Below are 19,730 nucleotides of genomic sequence, written 5' to 3'. Positions count from 1 at the left end.
ACAGTTGTCGTTTCTCTCAGAAAGTCACAGGGCTTGACAGGGAAGACTTCAGCACCCAGGAGAAAAGGTGCATTTGATTCAGCTCAGCTGATCTGTCAACCCACAGAGCAAACCCACTGCCCTTGTAACAGGCCAAAGAAGGACTAATTAGGCCTAGAACAAAAAGCCTAATTACATGAAGTTTTATAATTAAACATCTTTCACTGTGGGTTTTACTTTTGCTCCTTCCTTCCTTCCTTCCTTCCTTCCTCCTCCTCCTCAGGAGCATAATTACTTGGGACAAAATTTACACACAGTAAAAGACATTTCATTACAAAACTTCATTTAATTAGGCCATTTAGTTCTTCTAGTGGAACACATGCTGAGTTCTAAGTCTAATGCTCTATATGTAATATATCATAATTAATTTTATATACTAAAGGAAAAATAAACTCTGAAGGTCTACATTGGATATCAAATACACAACAAAAAAAATATTAAACTTTACTAAAGCTTAAGTTGGTAGGTACATACACACAGTACAGCTGTTTGATCCCTTGTATAAATGCTGTGGTAATCCAGAGCAATCCCCTGGTAAATATTATTGACAGCAACAGCATTTGACCAGTTTCTTATTACAACAGTGGCTGACATAACCTTTATGTTGCTCGTGTGACTTTTTTTGGGTGGTAATTTAGCTTCCCACCATTAAGTAACTTCACAACTCAAGAGAAACCTACAGTCAGCACAAACTGGATCTCCTAAGTATTATTACATATTTATGGTAACTTTACAACCTTCCCTCATACTTAGCAATCACATAAATATTTACAAGTTACTTACATGTAAAAAAACACACTACATACCTTTGATTGCAGGTGGGAGTGACTTAGTTGTGCAGAAGGTACAGATTTCTGAGAAAGGTCCCTCCCCAGCATCATTGACTGCCTGTATTCTGAACGAGTAACAGGTGGATTCTGTCAGCCTCTGTATCTTGTACGTGTGACTTGGTCCCCTATAAATTGGGATAAACCTGAAACAATAAAAATGAGAGTGTGTAGTTACACTGGAGTGGCACTGACATTTCTGGTTATTGCACTTACCAGCTTGGAGTATCAATCTTGTGAAAACTGGCACCAAGTGTCCTGCAGGGCTCTTAAACACACTTATAAAAATGTCCCATGAATAATACACTGATGATGATGAGGAGGTCAGGGAGAGCAGAAGTTCATTGTCCCTTTTGAAACTACTTTTACCTTGCAAAATGGTTGCATGAATTAACAGGAAGAACACCTGTCAGTGGGTTCCCCACCACCATGGAATCAAAATGGATTCAGCCTGTGTCCTGCTACAATACACCATGTGTGCTGCTGGTTTACATGCATGATGAAAACACAATTAGTATGCTGACTCCTTAATGGATTTGGACTTCATTTGCATATTAAGACACAAAGACCATGTCTTGCAGTCATCTGTGAAATCTTCCAAAACACCTCCACTGACAAGACTAAACAAGAACACACACAAACCTGTCCAATAATGTAATACTGAACAAAATCAATGTCCTTTAAAAAAAAAAGTATACAGGTGCCAAGGAGAATCTGACTTCTACTTTCTATTGCTCTGCTCAGATAAATGTTTTTCACTAACAGTTGTATGTCAGCCAGCAATTTCTAGCTAAACCCCTGACCCCCAGGAACTGGGCACAGTGGGGGTGAGAGGAAGCACCCAGACTGTGCGTGCATCCATCCACTCAGCCTCCACCAGGGAACATCTTGCACGCAATAGTCCTGGCCTTGGAGAACAGAAAATTTGCTGCGTAGGATCACATACTATTTTTTTATTATTTAGCACCCTAATTCAAATATCTTAACCATTTCAGAAGGTTTTAAATCAGCAGGAAGCCAAGAGACATTTTCCTTTGACCTCCCTGTCTAGGTGCTAGCTTTATCCTTAGGTTTTGCATGAGATAGAGTACAACCAATTTGAGCATTTCAAAGAAACTGGGTCTGTTATTAGCTCTCAGGGACAGAAATCAATTTGTATTACTTTATGATTGCAATCCATGTAAGTACAAACAGAGATCAGGAATTATCTGTAATAAAAGGAAATATTCAGGTAATTCAAATTGCTGGAAATGTACTCTGAGGACTAATGTGACTTACTACTGAGTTTAGTGAGACCCACACCTTGATAGGAAACTAAAGATCTGTGCCCACAAGTTTTTAAGAGGAGAGTTTAGAGCCAATTTCCAAAGAATTGTTTTCCTAACCTTATGCTTACCCAGTTTACGAACTCCCTGCTATCCCACGTTTCTGAGGCTCACGTAAGCAGCCACAGCACGTTTCAAAAGACTGACACAAACCTGTGCTCATGGAATAAAATTTCTTGAGATCCACTGAGAGATGAGCAAAGAACACATACTCAGGACAGAATTAAGACTCAAGAGACAAGACACTCTCCCTCTGCACTTCTTGCAGCTCAATCAGGCAGCTGGCTCAGAAATCACTGCACTACACACAGGAGTCTAGAGATTGGGCTCTGACCCTGGTCCAAGGGCAACAGAGAACAAAAAAGATCCAATGCCTGTTTTAGACGAATGACCTCTTTGCAATCATTTGTGGAGTTAGGTGAGCATGGGAGGATAAATCTATCTTCCCAGGTAACAGACAAGCACACCCTCACCCCAGGTTGGGCCTAAGGTACATTTACAGTCATTCATGTGGCCAATAGCAATGACTCAAATGACATCTCCACCTTTTGGGTATGACTGAGGTCACTAACACTTCCTAACACTGAGGAACTGATCTGGAAAAACATTTGAGCTCCTTCTGTCATTTGGGAACTGGACTAACACTCCCAGTTCATTTAATACCAGTACTCCCATCCTGTTCCCATCTCCACTCATTTCTACTTCTCTGTCTCTAAAAATATCTGTCAGGAAAGCATTAACTGTTACAAAGAAGCTTGCACCACAGGACTGCCATGGAAGCACACCTAAAACTTCCGAGATTTGACCACCTCTGAAGAAAGAGGGCTTCCAGTTTTGAAAGAAGAAACACTGATGGCCAAGCCAGTTAAATTCAGTTGCTGTTGGGCTTTACTGTGACACTAATGCTTTGTAATGTGTTTGAAGATGCAATTATGATGTAAGGCACGTAATGAAACTTCAAAATACCTGTGATTTTTTGATAAGGTAGTATTTTCCTCATATGTAAAGTAGGCATTTCATAATCCTCCAGGATTACTTCTGTTAATTTAAAAAATATTGTAGTTAATTGTTTTAGGTGGCTATAGGTAAGGAGCAGTCTTTTTTCACTCTCCTGGGCTTTCTGCTGGAGAACCACAATGAACTTAGAGTTGAGTCAACCAGTGTAACTGCACATTGCTCCTGTGAGGCAGCAAGCATACGTTAAAAACTATCTTAAACTAAGATAACATATGATTGCAATTTCATCTTTAAAATCTAAATCTACTTTGCACAAAAAAGCACATTTGAACATGAGCTCTATGTACCTTTGCCTTCTTAGCAAGCCTGTTATTGTTCACTGTGCTTCCTCCAGGCCTCATTTCATACATTGCCTCAAGTCAGCTCTGAGCTTGCTTGCAAGGGCTTAATCTCTTATGCATTGAAAAGCTGACTTAATCTGTGTATGGAAACCTTCCCTGTGCTCTATCTCCCTCTCACCTTCTTCAAAACAAGACGTTTTCAAATCTCAGTTGAATTCAAAAGACAAAAGGCTCCATAACCTCAACTGGCACCCTGCCTTTGAAAACATTCAGCCTCTGTGGTTATTGGAATTCTCAGTACAGCTGTATTTTTTTTTCAAAGTTTTCACCATCCAGAATTAAACCTGATTATTCTAATTTCCAGGCTGCAGTGTTGCCTCTCCTGTCCACTAAATTAACAGCAGAGACCAAAAAGAAAGCAACTTTCTCCAGGGATGGAGGCACTCCCCCGAGGTTACTTCTCCCTCATCTCACAGAGTCATCCCAATTCTCCCTTCCCAGACATTCTCACATCAGCCACAGATTATTCATTCACCTGCACACAGCAGAGGAGAGAGAACATCGTGTCCCACTGCAATTGTTAGGGAGACACCACTGCTGTTCGTTTTTCATCAATACCCTTTTATTCCCAGTGAAGATCTTCTTGGAAGTATTTTGCATCTCACAGCTATTTTGTTTCCTCCACTTCAGTCACTTCCAGTCAAGCAGAAGAATATGAATGCACCTCTGCTCATTAATTCCCAGCACATTTTGAGCAGCAGGTTCCCTTTCAAACTCTTGGGTTTTGCTTGTATTTTGGTAATCTGTTGGTTCTTGCAAGAATTTAATTTGAAAGAAATACTACTGTACAGCATTAAGTAAGATGGTAATCTTGGAGGAAGGCACAAAGGCTGAGTGAGCCTTGAATGATTCTGTCATTGCCTCTCAAAATATGTGGTCAGATGTCAGGATTTTGGCTGGAGAGAAATCATTAACACAGCATCATTAACACACAGTCCAACCTGGTGACCTGAGGCTTCACACCAGCACACAAAGGCAACTGCCTAATTAGAAACTAAATGACAAGAACTTCACAAACCAACAGCTCTTTTAATATTATTAATGCTACATCACATTATCTACACATTTACTGCAGGAAGAGAAGTGATAACAGTCAGATGGGAAGAGTTTGGTTTTCTTCCCTGAATTATCTAGCACATCTGCAGGCTAGACAAAGGGTACTTGCTGCCAAAAATTGATTTTTAGTTTCTACTAGATTATCTGTCTTCTGCTGCTGAATTTGAGTTTGTAACCCACATTCACAACAGACAGTCACTTGTCAGATGTCTGGAATTATTGAGAGTTGAAGTATTTCAGCCTACAGAAGCTCTTCCACAACAAGAAAAATTGCTTTTTTTGCAAGGAACATCTGGGCACATTCAACAGGAATGGAAGACAGAGCAGCCAAGTGCCTGACTGAAGATTCCTGTGTGCAGCCACATCTGGGGGGCAAGGAACAGGCAGGGAGGGCAATACTGAGCACAGCTTAAATGGGAATTAACAGCATTTGAATGGAAGATGTGGGAGGAATCAGGGACAGCACCCAATGGCCTCTTGAAATTACACAGTCAGGAAGAAGTAGATGATGAGGCAGCTACAAGACCTTGTCAATAACCAACAATAATAAATAAGAGTGAACTTAAAGCTAAAACCAAAAGAGAACAGAGTTCAGAGCAGCAAACCAATATTCTTACAGCCCTACATGTGTTTATCTTCCCTGTGCAGCATTAGAGCCACTTTCCCAGAGTTTTAACAAAGTTTATGGGCCCTCAAATGATGCTCACTGAGCACATGGTACCCAAGCTGCTGCTGTGACAGCCCCAGGAACCTGGGCAGAGCTGGAGAAGGGAGCCAAGCTCAGCCTCTGCTTCACCAACATCAGCAAAGGGAAGCTGGAACCTAAAAATGTGCCCTTGGAAAACTGGCCAGTGTGATCCTGCTACACTAAAGTGAGCCTCCATCACACTTTAGAGATTAAATATGAGAGTCATTACTCTAATCAAGGTGTTATTTTTCTTTGAAGGTTGCTACAGATGTGTATAAAATAGTTTTTATTACAGTGACAATCTTGGGTCTAGATGCTGCTCTTATTTATGATCTGCTGTCTGGAATATTCAGTTACCCATGAAGTCTGAAGTACCTGCAGATGTGCACAGATCAAAATAAAAGAGAAAATTTTATTTCTTATCAAAGCAGGGATTTTTTGAATATACTTATGGAACAGCATCTTACTCCGTGTCTTGCCAGCTTCCTCACAGCTGAAACACCTCATCTCACACATTTAATGTGTTTTTTTGAGGCTTCACTTTGTTCCAAATAATGACACACATACAGTTAACTCACACCTACTACAAATGTTGCTTTACTCCTCCTTCCAGGAAGAAAGATAAAATGCATTAACAAGTTAACTCTCACACTTGGGAACAGTTCTCCCTCTTCTTTTTCATTTGCAAAGCCCCAGGTATCTGATCAGAATGCTGCTAATATAAATATCACTATTATTAACAGCAATACTCACCTACACAATGCAGCAATATGAAAACAGTTTAGCTTGAAAACTTTCCTGAACATTAACTTTCTATCTAGCCAGGCCTGCAGTACAAACTGTAGCATGCCATCTGTCTTGGTGCTCATGCTTAATTTCCTTTTATCACTCTTTTACCCAATATGAAAATGATTTTTTCCTGCAGGTTTTTGCAAGGATATGTTAGCTTATCTGATTTTGTATCTTAATAGAATTTCACAAGCCAGTAGGACTAATACATAACAGTAATTGCTCTTAAAATGGGTGTAAATTGTCTTGATCAAATCAGGAGTGTAAACAATTTTTTAATTAGACTGCTTGAAACTTGCAGTAACCAGGGGATGATTATGCAAAAGTCATCAAGCAAGGGCAGCACATTCAGCAACTCATCCCTCTGTGTTTCTATTCTGCCTTCAAGTTAAGGCAGAGCAAACACCCAGGCTGAGGCTCATATGTCCAACCACTCCCTGCTACTACTAACTGAAGACAACAGAAATGTGGGGAAACTGTCAATGATCCTTACATTATGTTTCTAAAGAATATGTTGAGGATGCTTTTTAGTCAACCTTACCAATGGCTCTCCCTTAAAATGTAATTACATGTGTATATATTGATTGTGATGCTCTACATACACAGAAATCACACAACTTCCTCAGCTGCAACATACAGTCATCTAAAAAAACCACAAGCAACTGATAAATGACCCACTCTTAATTTACTTGCTAATTCTCCCTTTCAGACTGGATATTGTGAGCATTTTAAGACACTAAGAGGTGCAATTAGTTGTGGGAACAACTAAAGATTAATTACCAGTACAGCAGGAAAAAAACCACCAACATTAATTAGGTTTGTTTGTTCCACAGAGGAAAAAATCCATAGTATTCTGGAAAGTAGTGAAATTTCATTAAAATAAATTTCTTCACATTACCACAATTAGAAAATGAAGTCACAACTGATAGTTGATTTAAAAAAGAAAGGAATTTCATAGTCCTCCTTACATAAAGGTCACTTACACTCAACTAACGTTTCTATGTACTGAGCTTTCCAGAAACAGATTTTTCTTCATTCCCACTCAGTGCTAGCCATAATTGAAAGGACAAGTGATGCTAATTTCATCTTCCTAAATGTCACACCCCGAAGAGCTAATGGGAGCTAACGCAGGTACATCTCTGATGTGCACACCTCCTCAAGCCCTTACACTAATCAGTGCCAGAAAATTTCCAAGTATTTTGCTTCACAGGTCTTGCAATCAATGAAACATTTCGTCTCCAACAACTGGCCTGTTACACCTCATTACAGAAAGGAAAAGTTGAAAACACTCCTTAATGACCAGGACACACTGGAGAGCACTGGCTGTCGTTACATAAAGTCAGAGATGAGTCTTTACCAAAAGGCCATTAAAGCTGTTGGGTCAGGATGGGACTTACTGATTATTTCCTTTTCTTAAAAGAACTCACTCATCTTTATAACTCTGCTTGTGAGAACACTTCAACAGCATTTTAAAGGTAGCTTCCAGCTTTTAAACCAAAGAAGGGACAACAATAATATTGAATTGAGGGATTTCAATATAAAGCTGTTATCAGTAATTTCAGATGTCTCACAGTCACAATGTTCTCTGAAAGACCAGGAATATGACAGAGGTCACTTCTCAGTTATCCATGTTTTAAACCACAATCTCTTTCCCTGAATCAAGTACCATCTCTTCTCCCAACAGAGGGGACACCATGGCACCTTCCTATGACTCTTTCAAACCAGAAAATACACCAGAACTTCCTTCAAGATAATTTATTTTGTGTCATTTTTTCACCAGAGACTGGCTTCCTAGAGGGCTGGTCAGTCCCAGGACTGACAGTGATACAGAGATATTTGGACAATGCTCTTAACAACATCCTTTAACATGGCCAGCACTGAGCTGGCCAGGCAGTCACACTGCATGACTGCACGTCCCTCCCAGCTAAAATATCCTATTTAATTGCTCCCTCATATGTGCACAGTTTACTGTGCAATTGGAGAGGCCAGTGGTGCTCCAAGAGCTGTATTCCAGCACTCTCCCCAAGCACACACAGGGGTGAGCAACCCCTCAGTCCCAGGAGGGTTTGTTTAATGGGAATGATCTCAGAGAGGAACTCCTACCTCTGTAACCCCCTGCTGCCCCTACCAGCTCCTGCATGGGCTGTCCTTCCCTTCCCTGTCCAGCAGGGATGACAGCTCTCCTGGATGTACAGAACTGGACCTTGCAGGGGCATCTCTCACTGTGATCAATGCACACAATGGAAAGCAAAAAGAGACTGCCAGGCAGGGAACAAATACACAGATCTCACGGCCAGCACCTGCCAGCTCCAGCTGCTCAGACACAACAGTGCACCCATCCCACTCCTCTGCCATGCCCACGCCAGGATGGATTCATCAGCCCCAGCTTTGGTTCATTTCAGGAATTATCTGGGCTAGTTGCTCCAAACCCAAGCACCAAAGGAAGCATTTTCATGGAATGGCTCAGTTCAGGCAGGAGGAGAGAGCACAGAGAATCCAGAGGAGCAGCTTCTCTGCATCTCTGGGAGCTCGTGTGGACTCTAAGTCAAATTCACAGCTAAGAAGATTCAGCAGAGTACCAAGTCCAAATGGCTACCAATTAAAAGCTCAAAAGAGACTATTTGCACCGGGAAAAACTTGTGCAAAAGCAAAGGATCATGCTAAAGCTGTATGCCAAAGCAAGGGAGAAAAATCCCTTCCTTGCCTGCTGCGAGGTAACATTTTTATTCTTACAAGGAAACTTCCTATTTTCCCCAGTATAAAGACAGGTTAAAAACAATTTGCAGTTCTTCACCACCCTACCCGCAGTGCTACATGAAAGCACAGCAAAGCAGCCTGCTGGATGTGTCTTTAGAGCTGACTGAATCCCAGGGTGCTGCAGGTGATGGGCTCCTGCCAAGCATCACTGCACTCTGCGGGAACTGTTTTCACCAGTCAGACTTCCAAATGGGTATTTATATTCATTGGACACCTCTCAGGATTAATACAGTGTACCCTCTCTGCATCAGTACAGTTGAGATACTGGGAGGTATTAAGGCATTATTCATGGTGGCTTTATTACTTAAAATTAGAGCTTTTGGGCCAGATCTTCAGCTGGCATAAACTCAGCATAACTCTATTTAAATTAAAGAAATTGTGCTAATTTACATCAAATTATGATCTGTGCTAAAGGTCTCTAAGGATTATCTACTTGATAAGTCACTTATTTTAGCTAATTGAAGTAGTTGAGAGTGTTTCTTAGTAAATTATGAACTATCTATGATATTTATTCATTGAAGAGCTCAGACTATTAGGCATTGCTTGCATATTGTCTTTCTTTCCTTCCCTTTTTAAATTGAATAGATCTCATCACAACTTTGGATCTACATCAGCAAATCTTCCCATACAAAGCTCACGTGGGAAGATTAAGTTTTTGCTTAGCACTGACTGTTTAGTTTAAACATAGGTATTTGTTTCTTGCACATCTTATTTTAAAATTATCGTGCAGCTACCAAGCTGATGCCAAGCTTGTATTTTCTAATGCTGTAAAACATTAACGCTATAAAATCAACCACCAGGCCCAAAAAACATTGTTCTGCTCCGTTTTACCTTACATAGACATCTGATTTGTAACCCTTGGCTTTATGAATACACACAGCAAGATGGGTGCTGTATCTTTATTTCATATATTCCAAAAGGTAAAGCACTGTGGCCATGAAACTTGATTTTAAATTTACTGGCAGAGACGCAAGGGTTTTGCTGAAATGTCACCAGCACAGGATTGATTTCTATTAGACCTGGAAGTGGCTAATGGCTGGACGCAACAATTTAGAGGTTTTTTCCAGTCTTAATGATTCCATGACTCTTTATTACTCACAGCTTTACTGCATAACTTGCTCAGATTGCAGGCACAGAATGCCTATTAAAACAGTATTTTGTACATACTGGTAGGCACAAAGCAGTCAGGAAAAACAGAGTTTTTCTTTCACTCACAACTGCATTATGATGAACCACAATTCTTTTTCATTAGCACAAGGAAAAGATTCATCTCTCTTACCTTTTATTTCTGTCCTCTATCTGCAAGATGTAGACCATGTCATCAGCAGAGTGAAGCTTGGAGCTGCTGTCTCCCCACTTCAGCTTCAGGCTCTGAGGCCCTGCTGCAGCACACTCCAGCCGTGGAGGTAAGGGTGGCAATGGCCTGGTTTTTGCTTTAATAAAGTGGCTAAAAGGTCCAGCTCCAATTTCATTGACAGCCTGGATCCTAATCCTAAAACAAACAGCAAGAAGATGAATGTTAAGTGAAGTGCTTTCATGAGGTTCGTGATAGGAACATATCCCAAGGGTCAAGAGAGCCTTCTGGGGCTGCCTGCCCCATCCCTGCCCAGCTCCCAGGGCTCTTTGTGGCACACCTTTGTGGAAGGTTCTGTCAGCAAAACAGGGATCATCCTGCTTAGACTGCAAGAGGTGCAGTGAAGATGTCAGAAATGCAGAGGCAGAGGGGAAGGTTTGGGTCTCTGGACCTGGTGACAGCCCCTTCAGCCACAGGGACAAGGGGCAGCAGCACAGGACAAGCACAGCCTGGAAAACGTGAAGTGTCCAACCATGAGTAAATAAAATGCGAAAGTGTGTGCTGGTTGTCTAACAGAGATCATGGACTAATTTAGGTGAAATCATTCAGGGAAAGCACTGGTGTCACTGCCATGAAACCCATTCCCATGTTGGCAAACACCCTGAAAACCCAGAGCAGTGTTCTCTCAGTCTCACAAAGCACACTATTTAAGCACAGGAAACTCTGCTGGGAGGAATAATGAAGGAGGTTAAATCCACAAACCTCCTACACTATGCCACAAACAGCAGAAATCATAACTGCCACTGAAATATCCATTAGATCAAATAAATGCTGGACCCAAGTCACCCTCACAAGATGCAAAAAGGCCCTTGAGACATTTGAGGACATCAAGAAGAAAAGCAGACCAGTTGCCTGGTCACAGCAGCTTGAATTTGGGAATGTTCTTAAGACTGAGCCAGTCCTCTAAATTCTATTTCTTTCTTAAGATAATGACTCCTGCTTTCTGCTTTGTTAATTTTCTCTTACCTGTCTGCACCTTAGTCTAACACTGAGATGAGTGAGAAGTCTCTGACTGTGGTAAAATCAACAGCACCAATACAAAAGTGGAAATTTGCATTTCTGAACAGTTTTGAGGACTTTGTGAATAGAAATATCAGTACAGATGAGCCTGAAAGGTTTCAAAAGTTTGTTAATCAAAGATTAAATATGAAAAATCAGGATGGAGAAAACTAATTAAGTTTAAGATAGTTCAGCCTAGTTTAGTTAGCTGGAGAGATGCCATTTACTTTGGAAATCCTGTGCACAGCAGCCTTGTATTTTCTCATGGGTAAAGACTTTTACAAGAAATGTCTTTGCTTGGCAAAGCTACTCTTTTGACTGAAGAACATAAAGTGATGCAAGTTCACACAAACAATGTATGAAAAATTACTTTGCTTTTAACAGCAACTTTTCAGCTCTACCATCAGGAAAAGAGTACGTTAAAGGGATAGGGGAAAAACATTATCCAGAGTATTCCCCATTGGAAAAAAAGCCCCAAAACTGTTATTTTCTGCCTTTCAAGAACATAAAAAGTTACATTGTTAATAAACATATTGCAAAATAATTAAGTCTGATCTATTGTTAGTCAGCTAAAGCCACTGCACACAGAGAATGCAGTGTGTACATAGTCATATGCAAATGTGTGCTTAAATCTCTGCTTATTGACCCAGCTATTAACAGGGGTAACATATTGCTTGGTGTGGAGCTGCATTTTCCCTTTAACCTTCCTTCTGGCTTCAGGAAATGCATCCTGACCACCTTATAACATTACATTCCTCCTCTTCCTCCCTAAGGGTGGATGGCACAGAGATCTAGTGGGAGCCTCCTCTTCAACTGCTGCTTGCAAGCATAGAAAGAACAACAGGCTTTTCTAGTACCCGAAAAAGGGCAATTAATATAAGCATTGATCTTACTTCATATTATGCTACTGTTTTGCTTTACATTTCAGAGTCATTACATCAATATTTAATGGTATTTCCAATTTAAAAAACCAAGCCTGCCTATATTTTCACTAGAGTCTAGCAAGCTCACCATTAGCATGTGCACATTAACAGTAACAGCTATATTACAAAATGCTACTACTGCTTTTGTAGATTGATTACAGCAGCATGCTCTAGAGTATATATCCTTCTGTTTTGTTTGGTATTACTTAAGGTCCCAGTAACAACAAAGCCTCTCCTCTCCTCAAGCATTGTAACATCAGCTGGTTTCCAGCTGCAGCTACCACACCTGAAAACAAGCAGTGAAATTAATCTCTCTCCAACATCACACTTTTTAGATATATGCAAGCACAGAAACCTGCACTTCCTTGTCTTGCTTTTGCCAGGTATTTGCACAAGGCAAAAAATGTCTCCTCATTCATTTTTTCCCCTGCTTTCCTGTGCTGCACAGAGTTCTTGCTCCCCCCTTCTGACACACACAAATATGCACACACACACTCCCTCCTGACTCTGGAGCACTGTAGGACTGATGGAAACTCTTAAGCCTTAAAATAGAGACAGGCATCTTTATAAATGAGGATGACACTGGGAAAGCAGGAATTGATTTATTTGACTCCAACATGGCTGATGTGGCCACTCTTTGCTGCTGATTGCACCACCATAAAGCTCTCTAAATTGCCACCATCATTCCCAGGACCTGAGCTTCATCAGACACATACAAACAATAAATTTTGTGTTTCCTGTGCACATGGCAGTGCAACACAAACCCTAGTGTCACCTCCCTCTGAACCCCAGCAGTGTCTGCTCAATGGGGATCGGAAACTCCAAAGGGAAGGGGAGAAGGAAGAAGGGAAACAGAAAAGGCAGAAAGGAGAAGGGGGAAGAGCAGATGGCAGTGGGAGAGCACCTTGTGCTGCACCATCTCTGCTCCTGCTCAGGTGCTTTTCAGTGTCCCTGCCCCAGCCTGTGACAGTGAGCTTTTCCAGCTGGGTGGCACAGCCAGGGTGGGCAAGAGAACATCCACAATTATCTGGAAACCATTCTGTTTACAGAACTGGTACTGGGAAAAATCAACTCTATTTTCATGTAAAAGTATAGTATAGACAAGAAGAAATATTTGCAGCAAAAGCACTTCCTGAATTCCTTTCAACTTTTCCACTAATGGTTTCTAAGTGAAAATACCCCAAACATCCTCTTGGAAAGAAAGGTGGTTTAACAACCTGACAATCACAATGTGACACCAAGTTTTTTTGAAAATGTAAAGACTGTATTTAAGAATACTGCCTAATTCTGCAGACCCTGGACCAATAATATTTGTATTCATTCTCACATTTTCCCACTACAACTTTTAAACATTTAGAAAGAAAAATCATAAATCAGACTAGGCAAATTTAGAAACCACGAAATGATCTTTAACAGACCATTCTCTCTTAGGAGATTCTTGACCCAGGAAAATAAACACACTAAACAGGATGCTATTTTCAGATTGGTCACAAAATCCTTTGTATAGTATTCCAACAAACTGGAAAATCAACTTTTGAATTAATTTTAGAGTCTGACATGAGAAGACTTTGATTCCCTCGTTCCCATAAGAGGAATGCCACCAGTTGCAATACATGTGCCTGTGGAAACCTGTGGGAGTTAAAATGCCATGGACTTCCAAAGGGGAGGGGAAGCAGCATCCTCCACCATCAGCAGCAGCCTGGACACGATGAAGAGCAATCACACACTGCCCCACAAATCCCCACTCAAGACTCATGGAAGAAGACTTAGCTTGACACGCTGAAATATATTTTATAGTCTGCTTAAACTTTGCTAATTTGAGCATCCACATGAATTTTTCTCTCTGTCTTGGACGATCCTTCAGAATTCACAGAATAACTAGCTTGGAAGAGACTTTCAAGATCATGGACTCCAACCCAACTTCCACTTGATACGGTTTAAAAATCCAAAATATTTCTAGAATTTTTACTTCTAAACCAAATTAAGTGTTGCTATTGAAATTTAATAATGCTACTATATATTTCTGTCCACTGTGTAGCTTCAGAGAAGAAACATTCTTAAAAATTGGAAGTTGTTTTGCAGTGAAGTATCTCAACAGCAGAACACAATTATCTATGGAATGTGTTAAGCGAAGCTTGGGAACAGACTGTAATAGAAAATTGGTGTTTCTGTGACTGTTGAATACTTATTTATTGTGGAATATTTATTAACTCACTCCTAGTTACATCAGTTCACAGAAAACCAGGCCAAGTATATTACCCTATAATCTGAGTTTCCAGAGCTTCGTGGCTATGTCAATAAAGCAGAGACTGCAGAACTCAGACATATTTCTGCAGCTGCTCACCAGCCAGGATGTTTACACAGTGCTTTGGGGAGGCATCTGCTCTGTGCAGCAGCAGAGCTGGGCTTTGTCTGAGCAGGAATTCTCTTGACTCAGCCCTGCCATGGCCACTCGCTGTGTGACAGAGGCATCTTCCACCTCCTCCTGCCTTAAATGCATTTTGGGATGGAAATCCTTGTCATGGGGTGCTGGTTGGATTTGCTGCTAAGACACAAAGCATCCAACTTGCCAGCCTGGAGCCCAGCCCTGGAGAGAGCCTGGAGTTCCCCCGTGTGCTCTTGGGCTGCTCCTGTTATGGCCATTCCCACAGAAAGCTGGAAGCAAAGCAGTGCCAGACCCAAGCTAACAGGGTGGGCCCACATGGCCAGGCTTTCACAATCACCCTCTATCCAAAACAACCTAAAATTCCAATTTTGGACTTGCTGGATTCACAATAACCAAGACTGGCTTTCAATTTTAGTTTCCCACAACCAAAAACATTTATAGTGGTATTCCAACTCAACTAAAACATAAAAACCTTTTGCTGATTTACTTCAAATTCTGCTGAAACTTTGGCAAGGGAGTTCAGAGCCTCAAAGCCAGTAGTACTTGGCTTGTTTAGTCTAGGAAAAATGTTCAGTGTGTTTTTAAACACAGCAGGGAATAAACACTTGAGAAGGAGAAGAGTAAATTGTGTTAAACAAAACTGACACCAAAAGAAGACTCATCAGTGGAGAAATGTAGAGAATTAGATCAGTGATGTTCTGAAACATTTTTCTGATTCAGCCAGGGATGGCAGAAAATGCACCAATGTTTATCACAGAGCCTGATAATCCTTAAGGATTTATCAGGGCAGACATTCCCTGATCAAAGACAGGTGCCAAGATATGCTTGAAGAAGAAATATCAGCGAACAAGTTAATGATCACTATACTTTGACAAATCTATTTTTGATTAGCAAAATACTTCAAACCACTGATGAGGTGCATTTGCAATCCAACTGCAGTCACTTGACTTCCCTTAGAGGAATGAAATGTAAGATTTGGGGTTTCTTTCTCTGATCTTGTTCAATAAAAGAGCTTTCTTGTATTATTACTTCTGATCAGCCATCCATAGCTCTGTGTTCTTAAAGTGGTTTTTTTTCAGTAGGAACTTAGACTTACAACAATATTTAGAACAGTTAATGCTTGTGGCTTTGGCTGTTTCATTTGGACCAGCAATAGGACGAATCCTTGACTAAAAATATGTGATTTAATATGGTGCTTTTTTCAAAATAATGAACAAGAATGCAAAAAATATCATTCTGATCTCTGTTTCTAAGCCTTGAAGAAGACATTTCCCTTAAGGAAGCTGTAGACAATCAAGAACCAGCTAAAAAAGAGATTTGGTGAAGAATTTAAATGGCACATTCTGTCTTGAGTGAGTTGCTCAAAGTTCCCTTTTCAACTTTTTTAGGTCTTGGTTGAACAAACATTTGAGGAGAAGCCAGGGAATACAAGACTGCCCAAAGATGATGCATTTCTACAGCTGGGTGATCAATCCACAAGCAAAATCTTCAACTTTATATGAATGATCTCTGAGCAAGCAATGTGTGCTCCTCAACTTAAATAACTTGTACTGTATGTATTTGTATCTTTGCTTCAACAAGGTCTCTTTTCTTGGGTACAGGATAAAATTTGAATCATGAACTTATCATTTACAAGACCTGTAGGACTGTGACCTTGAATACAAAGTGAAAAAAAAAATGAAAAATGTTACAGGAAGTCTGTGACATCTAATTTTACAACTCTGTGATCAAATTTCGGTCTTTAATAGAACAATAGCATTTCTTTTGTCACATATTCCGTTGTATTGCTGTTCATTGCCTTCATGAAACCATTTTTCTTTCTTAATTAGCAATTAGGGAGAAAACATATAAGCCTGAACATTAAACTAATAAAATTTTGGCAATGCCACTTAGCAATTTAGACTCTGAAGCAATATAAATTGGTTTTAAATTCAGATCATGTTTTCATTAATCTCCATATATCACAGACAAAAAATAACTGTAGCTATACAAATAAAAGTTCATTGTGTGAAAATTGCTAACCCTGCTCAGGGATCAATAACTTAATAATTTAATCCCTTGGAACAGTACTACAAAGGAGCTGAAAAAACACGAGCGGTAACACTGTCATTTTAACTATTTCTTATTTTTAAAATTTATTTATTTTAAAATTTATTATCACAAATATAACCTTACCTTAGCAGAGCAAATCAAAAAGGAGGAGAGGCCAGAGATAACACAAGGAGAGGAGGAAAGAGCAGAAAAAACGGGAGAAAACAATGTTTGAACACAAACTACTGCAATCCATCCCACAAAGGAATGACTGCAGATTCCTGTGCCCCTAGGCTGGTTGTCTGGGTTGCTGGTTTGCATTTTCAGCCCCTCTCCATGCCAGGAGCCCTCCCTGAATGAAGCAGAGCTGTGTGATCTCCGAGCCCGTCCCCAGCACCGCACTCACCGGTACGAGGTCTCGGGCAGCAAGCCCTCGATGACGTGACTGGTCACGTTCCCCACGGGGATGCTGACATCTCCCAGGTCGATGTTGTAGGACGTGATCTCAGCCCCGTTGTTGCTGGGCTCTTCCCAGCTCAGCACAAGGCACACGGAGGGTGAGGGCTGGCAGGCACCCACGTGCTCGTCCTCCAGCACGGACAGCGTGGAGACGGCGTCAGGCACGGACGCGGCGGTTCTGCAGGTCACCAGCTCGCTGTAGGGCCCAGCTCCAGCCTGGTTAATGGCCTGGGTGGGAAAACAAAGAGCATTTACCAATGCTCTCCTTCACATGTGTATCAAGTTCATAATGACCAGCTGTGCAGCCTGGAAGAGGTGCATGAATTCTTCAGAGGATGTGCACTGCTGGCTTCCTCTCCGAAGCGTGATTCATACCTCTGCTATCCTAGGGAATTAGTATCTTCCTTGGTCACTCAGGAATGTCTCAGAAAAACTGGAGAATATTTCTCTTTTCCCTAAGATAGTATTTTTCTTTCCCTTTTTATCAGGGGCAAACTTTGGTGGGTAAGGGAAAATGTCATAGTTATGCTGCCAGTGACAGGTCACATCAGCAAATTGGCTGCCCAAAATTACTGAGCGACCCAGTACAAAGTCCTCAGCATACTGCAGGGTGGCCCAACAGGTGCTTTATGCAAGCAAAATATCCCTAAAGATGGGGGATATTTGGCTTGTTAAAAACTACCCTGGTTCCTAATTTGGAAAATGGATAACTAATTTAATGCTGAAAAGCTTCTGAAATAAGAATATAGGACCTCACCACGGCATTATGCCTATGACTCAACATTTCCCCAGAATCACAGAATCATTACAGTTGGAAAAGTCATAATTCACCACCAAACCACAACCAAAGCACACAGTTCAGTATCTCCCACAAAAGAGGAGAGCAACAATTTATCAAACTTTTCATCCTAAATCATAGATCCTGAATCCCAGAGGAAACCAAGTTTCAAAACCTGGTCCCTTTCTGCTCATTACTTAGAGGCTGTTGTCTTAGCAAGCCCAACATTGCACATCTGTACAGGCCTGGGGTTTTATCAGCTGATGTTCAGCCAATGGCAAAAGCTGTACCCATTGCACTGGAATTGCCTAGGGAATGATTGATGTTACCTCCTCAGGATTATCATCAACTCAATCACAGAACCACGCCAGCTGAAGAGACTGTGGGACTTGTCCAAGCTGCTACCCCAGCCAGGGTCAGACAATGCAGACCAGGTTGCTCAGGCTTTTTTTCCAGTTGAGTCTTCAAAATTACCAGGTATGTAGATTGCACAGCCCCTCTGGACCAATGTTAGATCCTTAATTGCCTGCACAGTGATATTTTTTTCTTTGTATCTCATCTGAACATCCCTCTTTCAACATGGAGCCTGAAGCCACACTGGATGCAGCATTCCAGGTTGTCAGGAATGGCATGTAAGGGGCAACACCACCTTCCCTGGATCTGCCTGCTGGGCTCCTCCTGACACAGCCCAGCATCCTGCCAGCACAGGGAGAGCTTACAGAACATGGCACAGGAGAAACTACATGAGTCCAGAATCACAGACCTTCACAAAACAGCTTCAATGCTGCCAGCACCCTCCACATTTCCTTTACATTTGGAAAAGTTAGCCCAGAGTCTCCCATCAGGTCACAATTAATTGAAAAATCCAGACTTACAATGTTGCCAGCAGGACTCTGAGGGCAATGACAGGATACATCAAACAACTGTTTGATTTCTAATCTATGCTTAACTGCAGTGAATAACTTATTTCTGCTCTGCATAACACAAACACAAAGCCATGTTCTGTTTTTCCAGGAGACGTTTTGTTCAATTGAAGAAAGAGATAATAAAGTTACATTTGTCAGCCTTTAAAAAGCCCTTCAAAACAAATCCTGCTCCAGGGAAATCTCCTATTTAATGCAGCGCTCCTGGAGCTGTTAGAAGTGAGCCCTGTTTTGTGCTCTGCCAATGATATGATTTGTCTTGCCTCTAAACCAGAGTTTGGCCATTTGTATCTTGCTCCAAGCAATTTATTGTCAGTGGTGTTTTTTAACTGCTTTATTGGACAATCTCATCACCATAACTGATGGGGCTTTGCTGCCTAGCTGCTTTCCCCTGCCACCCCCAAATGACACAATATTTCCCTCTGCAGAAGCCACTATTGTCTTCAGGAATATTCATTACAGGAAAAAAGTTGAGCAACAGTAAAGACTATTGTCTGCCCTGCAGTATATGCCTGATTCCTCAGTTCTCCTCTTTATTGAATTACTGTAGATTGAGATAGCAATACTGTGTGTTTATTAGAAGGCATAATAAATGTGGTTAGGGGGATCTTTCTTTTTAAAAAGAAAATTTTTCTGTTAAATCTGGTAACACATAAAATAAACTAACATTTCTGACACTATTTAACTATCTTTGTCTGTTATATGTACTTTGTGGGGAGATTTTTGTGTAATTGTTTGAAGATTACAGTGTATCTTGTAAGAAATTCTTCTTCACATAATACAGAGGATCAGATCCAGAGGATGAAGCTCTCCAGAAAGTAATAACTGAGTCACTGATGGACTTCAATAAAATATCTTCTTGCTGTTGTGCCTTTCCTGTAACTTCTGCCTATGGATTAAATTTTACTGGCTGCATTAAAAACTGAGTAGATTTGTGCAACATTTTTGTGGCAGGTAGTTTGAAATAAGCACCCACTGGAAATCAAAGATGCCATACAGCTGGCTGTTTCCATTTTTAACATGAAATTTTCCTTGGGC

General features: G+C 40.9%; 1 protein-coding gene across 2 annotated transcripts in view; it reads right to left on the bottom strand.

The window, feature by feature from the left end:
* FNDC3B (fibronectin type III domain containing 3B) overlaps nt 1-19,730 on the bottom strand; it is a 149,599-nt gene that overhangs the window by 12,436 nt on the left and 117,433 nt on the right. For both annotated transcript variants that reach the window (XM_041405889.1, XM_041405890.1), the window contains 3 exons: nt 16,939-17,219; nt 10,119-10,331; nt 846-1,012 (listed from right to left, as the gene is read on the bottom strand). In XM_041405889.1, the coding sequence (XP_041261823.1) occupies nt 846-1,012; nt 10,119-10,331; nt 16,939-17,219 (661 nt within the window). The remainder of the gene's footprint in view (nt 1-845; nt 1,013-10,118; nt 10,332-16,938; nt 17,220-19,730) is intronic.

This window comes from Onychostruthus taczanowskii, unplaced genomic scaffold, assembly GCF_017590055.1.
Source record: "Onychostruthus taczanowskii isolate IOZ18803 unplaced genomic scaffold, ASM1759005v1 scaffold24, whole genome shotgun sequence".
Taxonomy (NCBI): Eukaryota; Metazoa; Chordata; class Aves; order Passeriformes; family Passeridae; genus Onychostruthus; species Onychostruthus taczanowskii.
The sequence above is the reverse complement of the archived record's forward strand: the minus strand, read 5'-3'. Positions and strand labels throughout refer to the sequence as shown.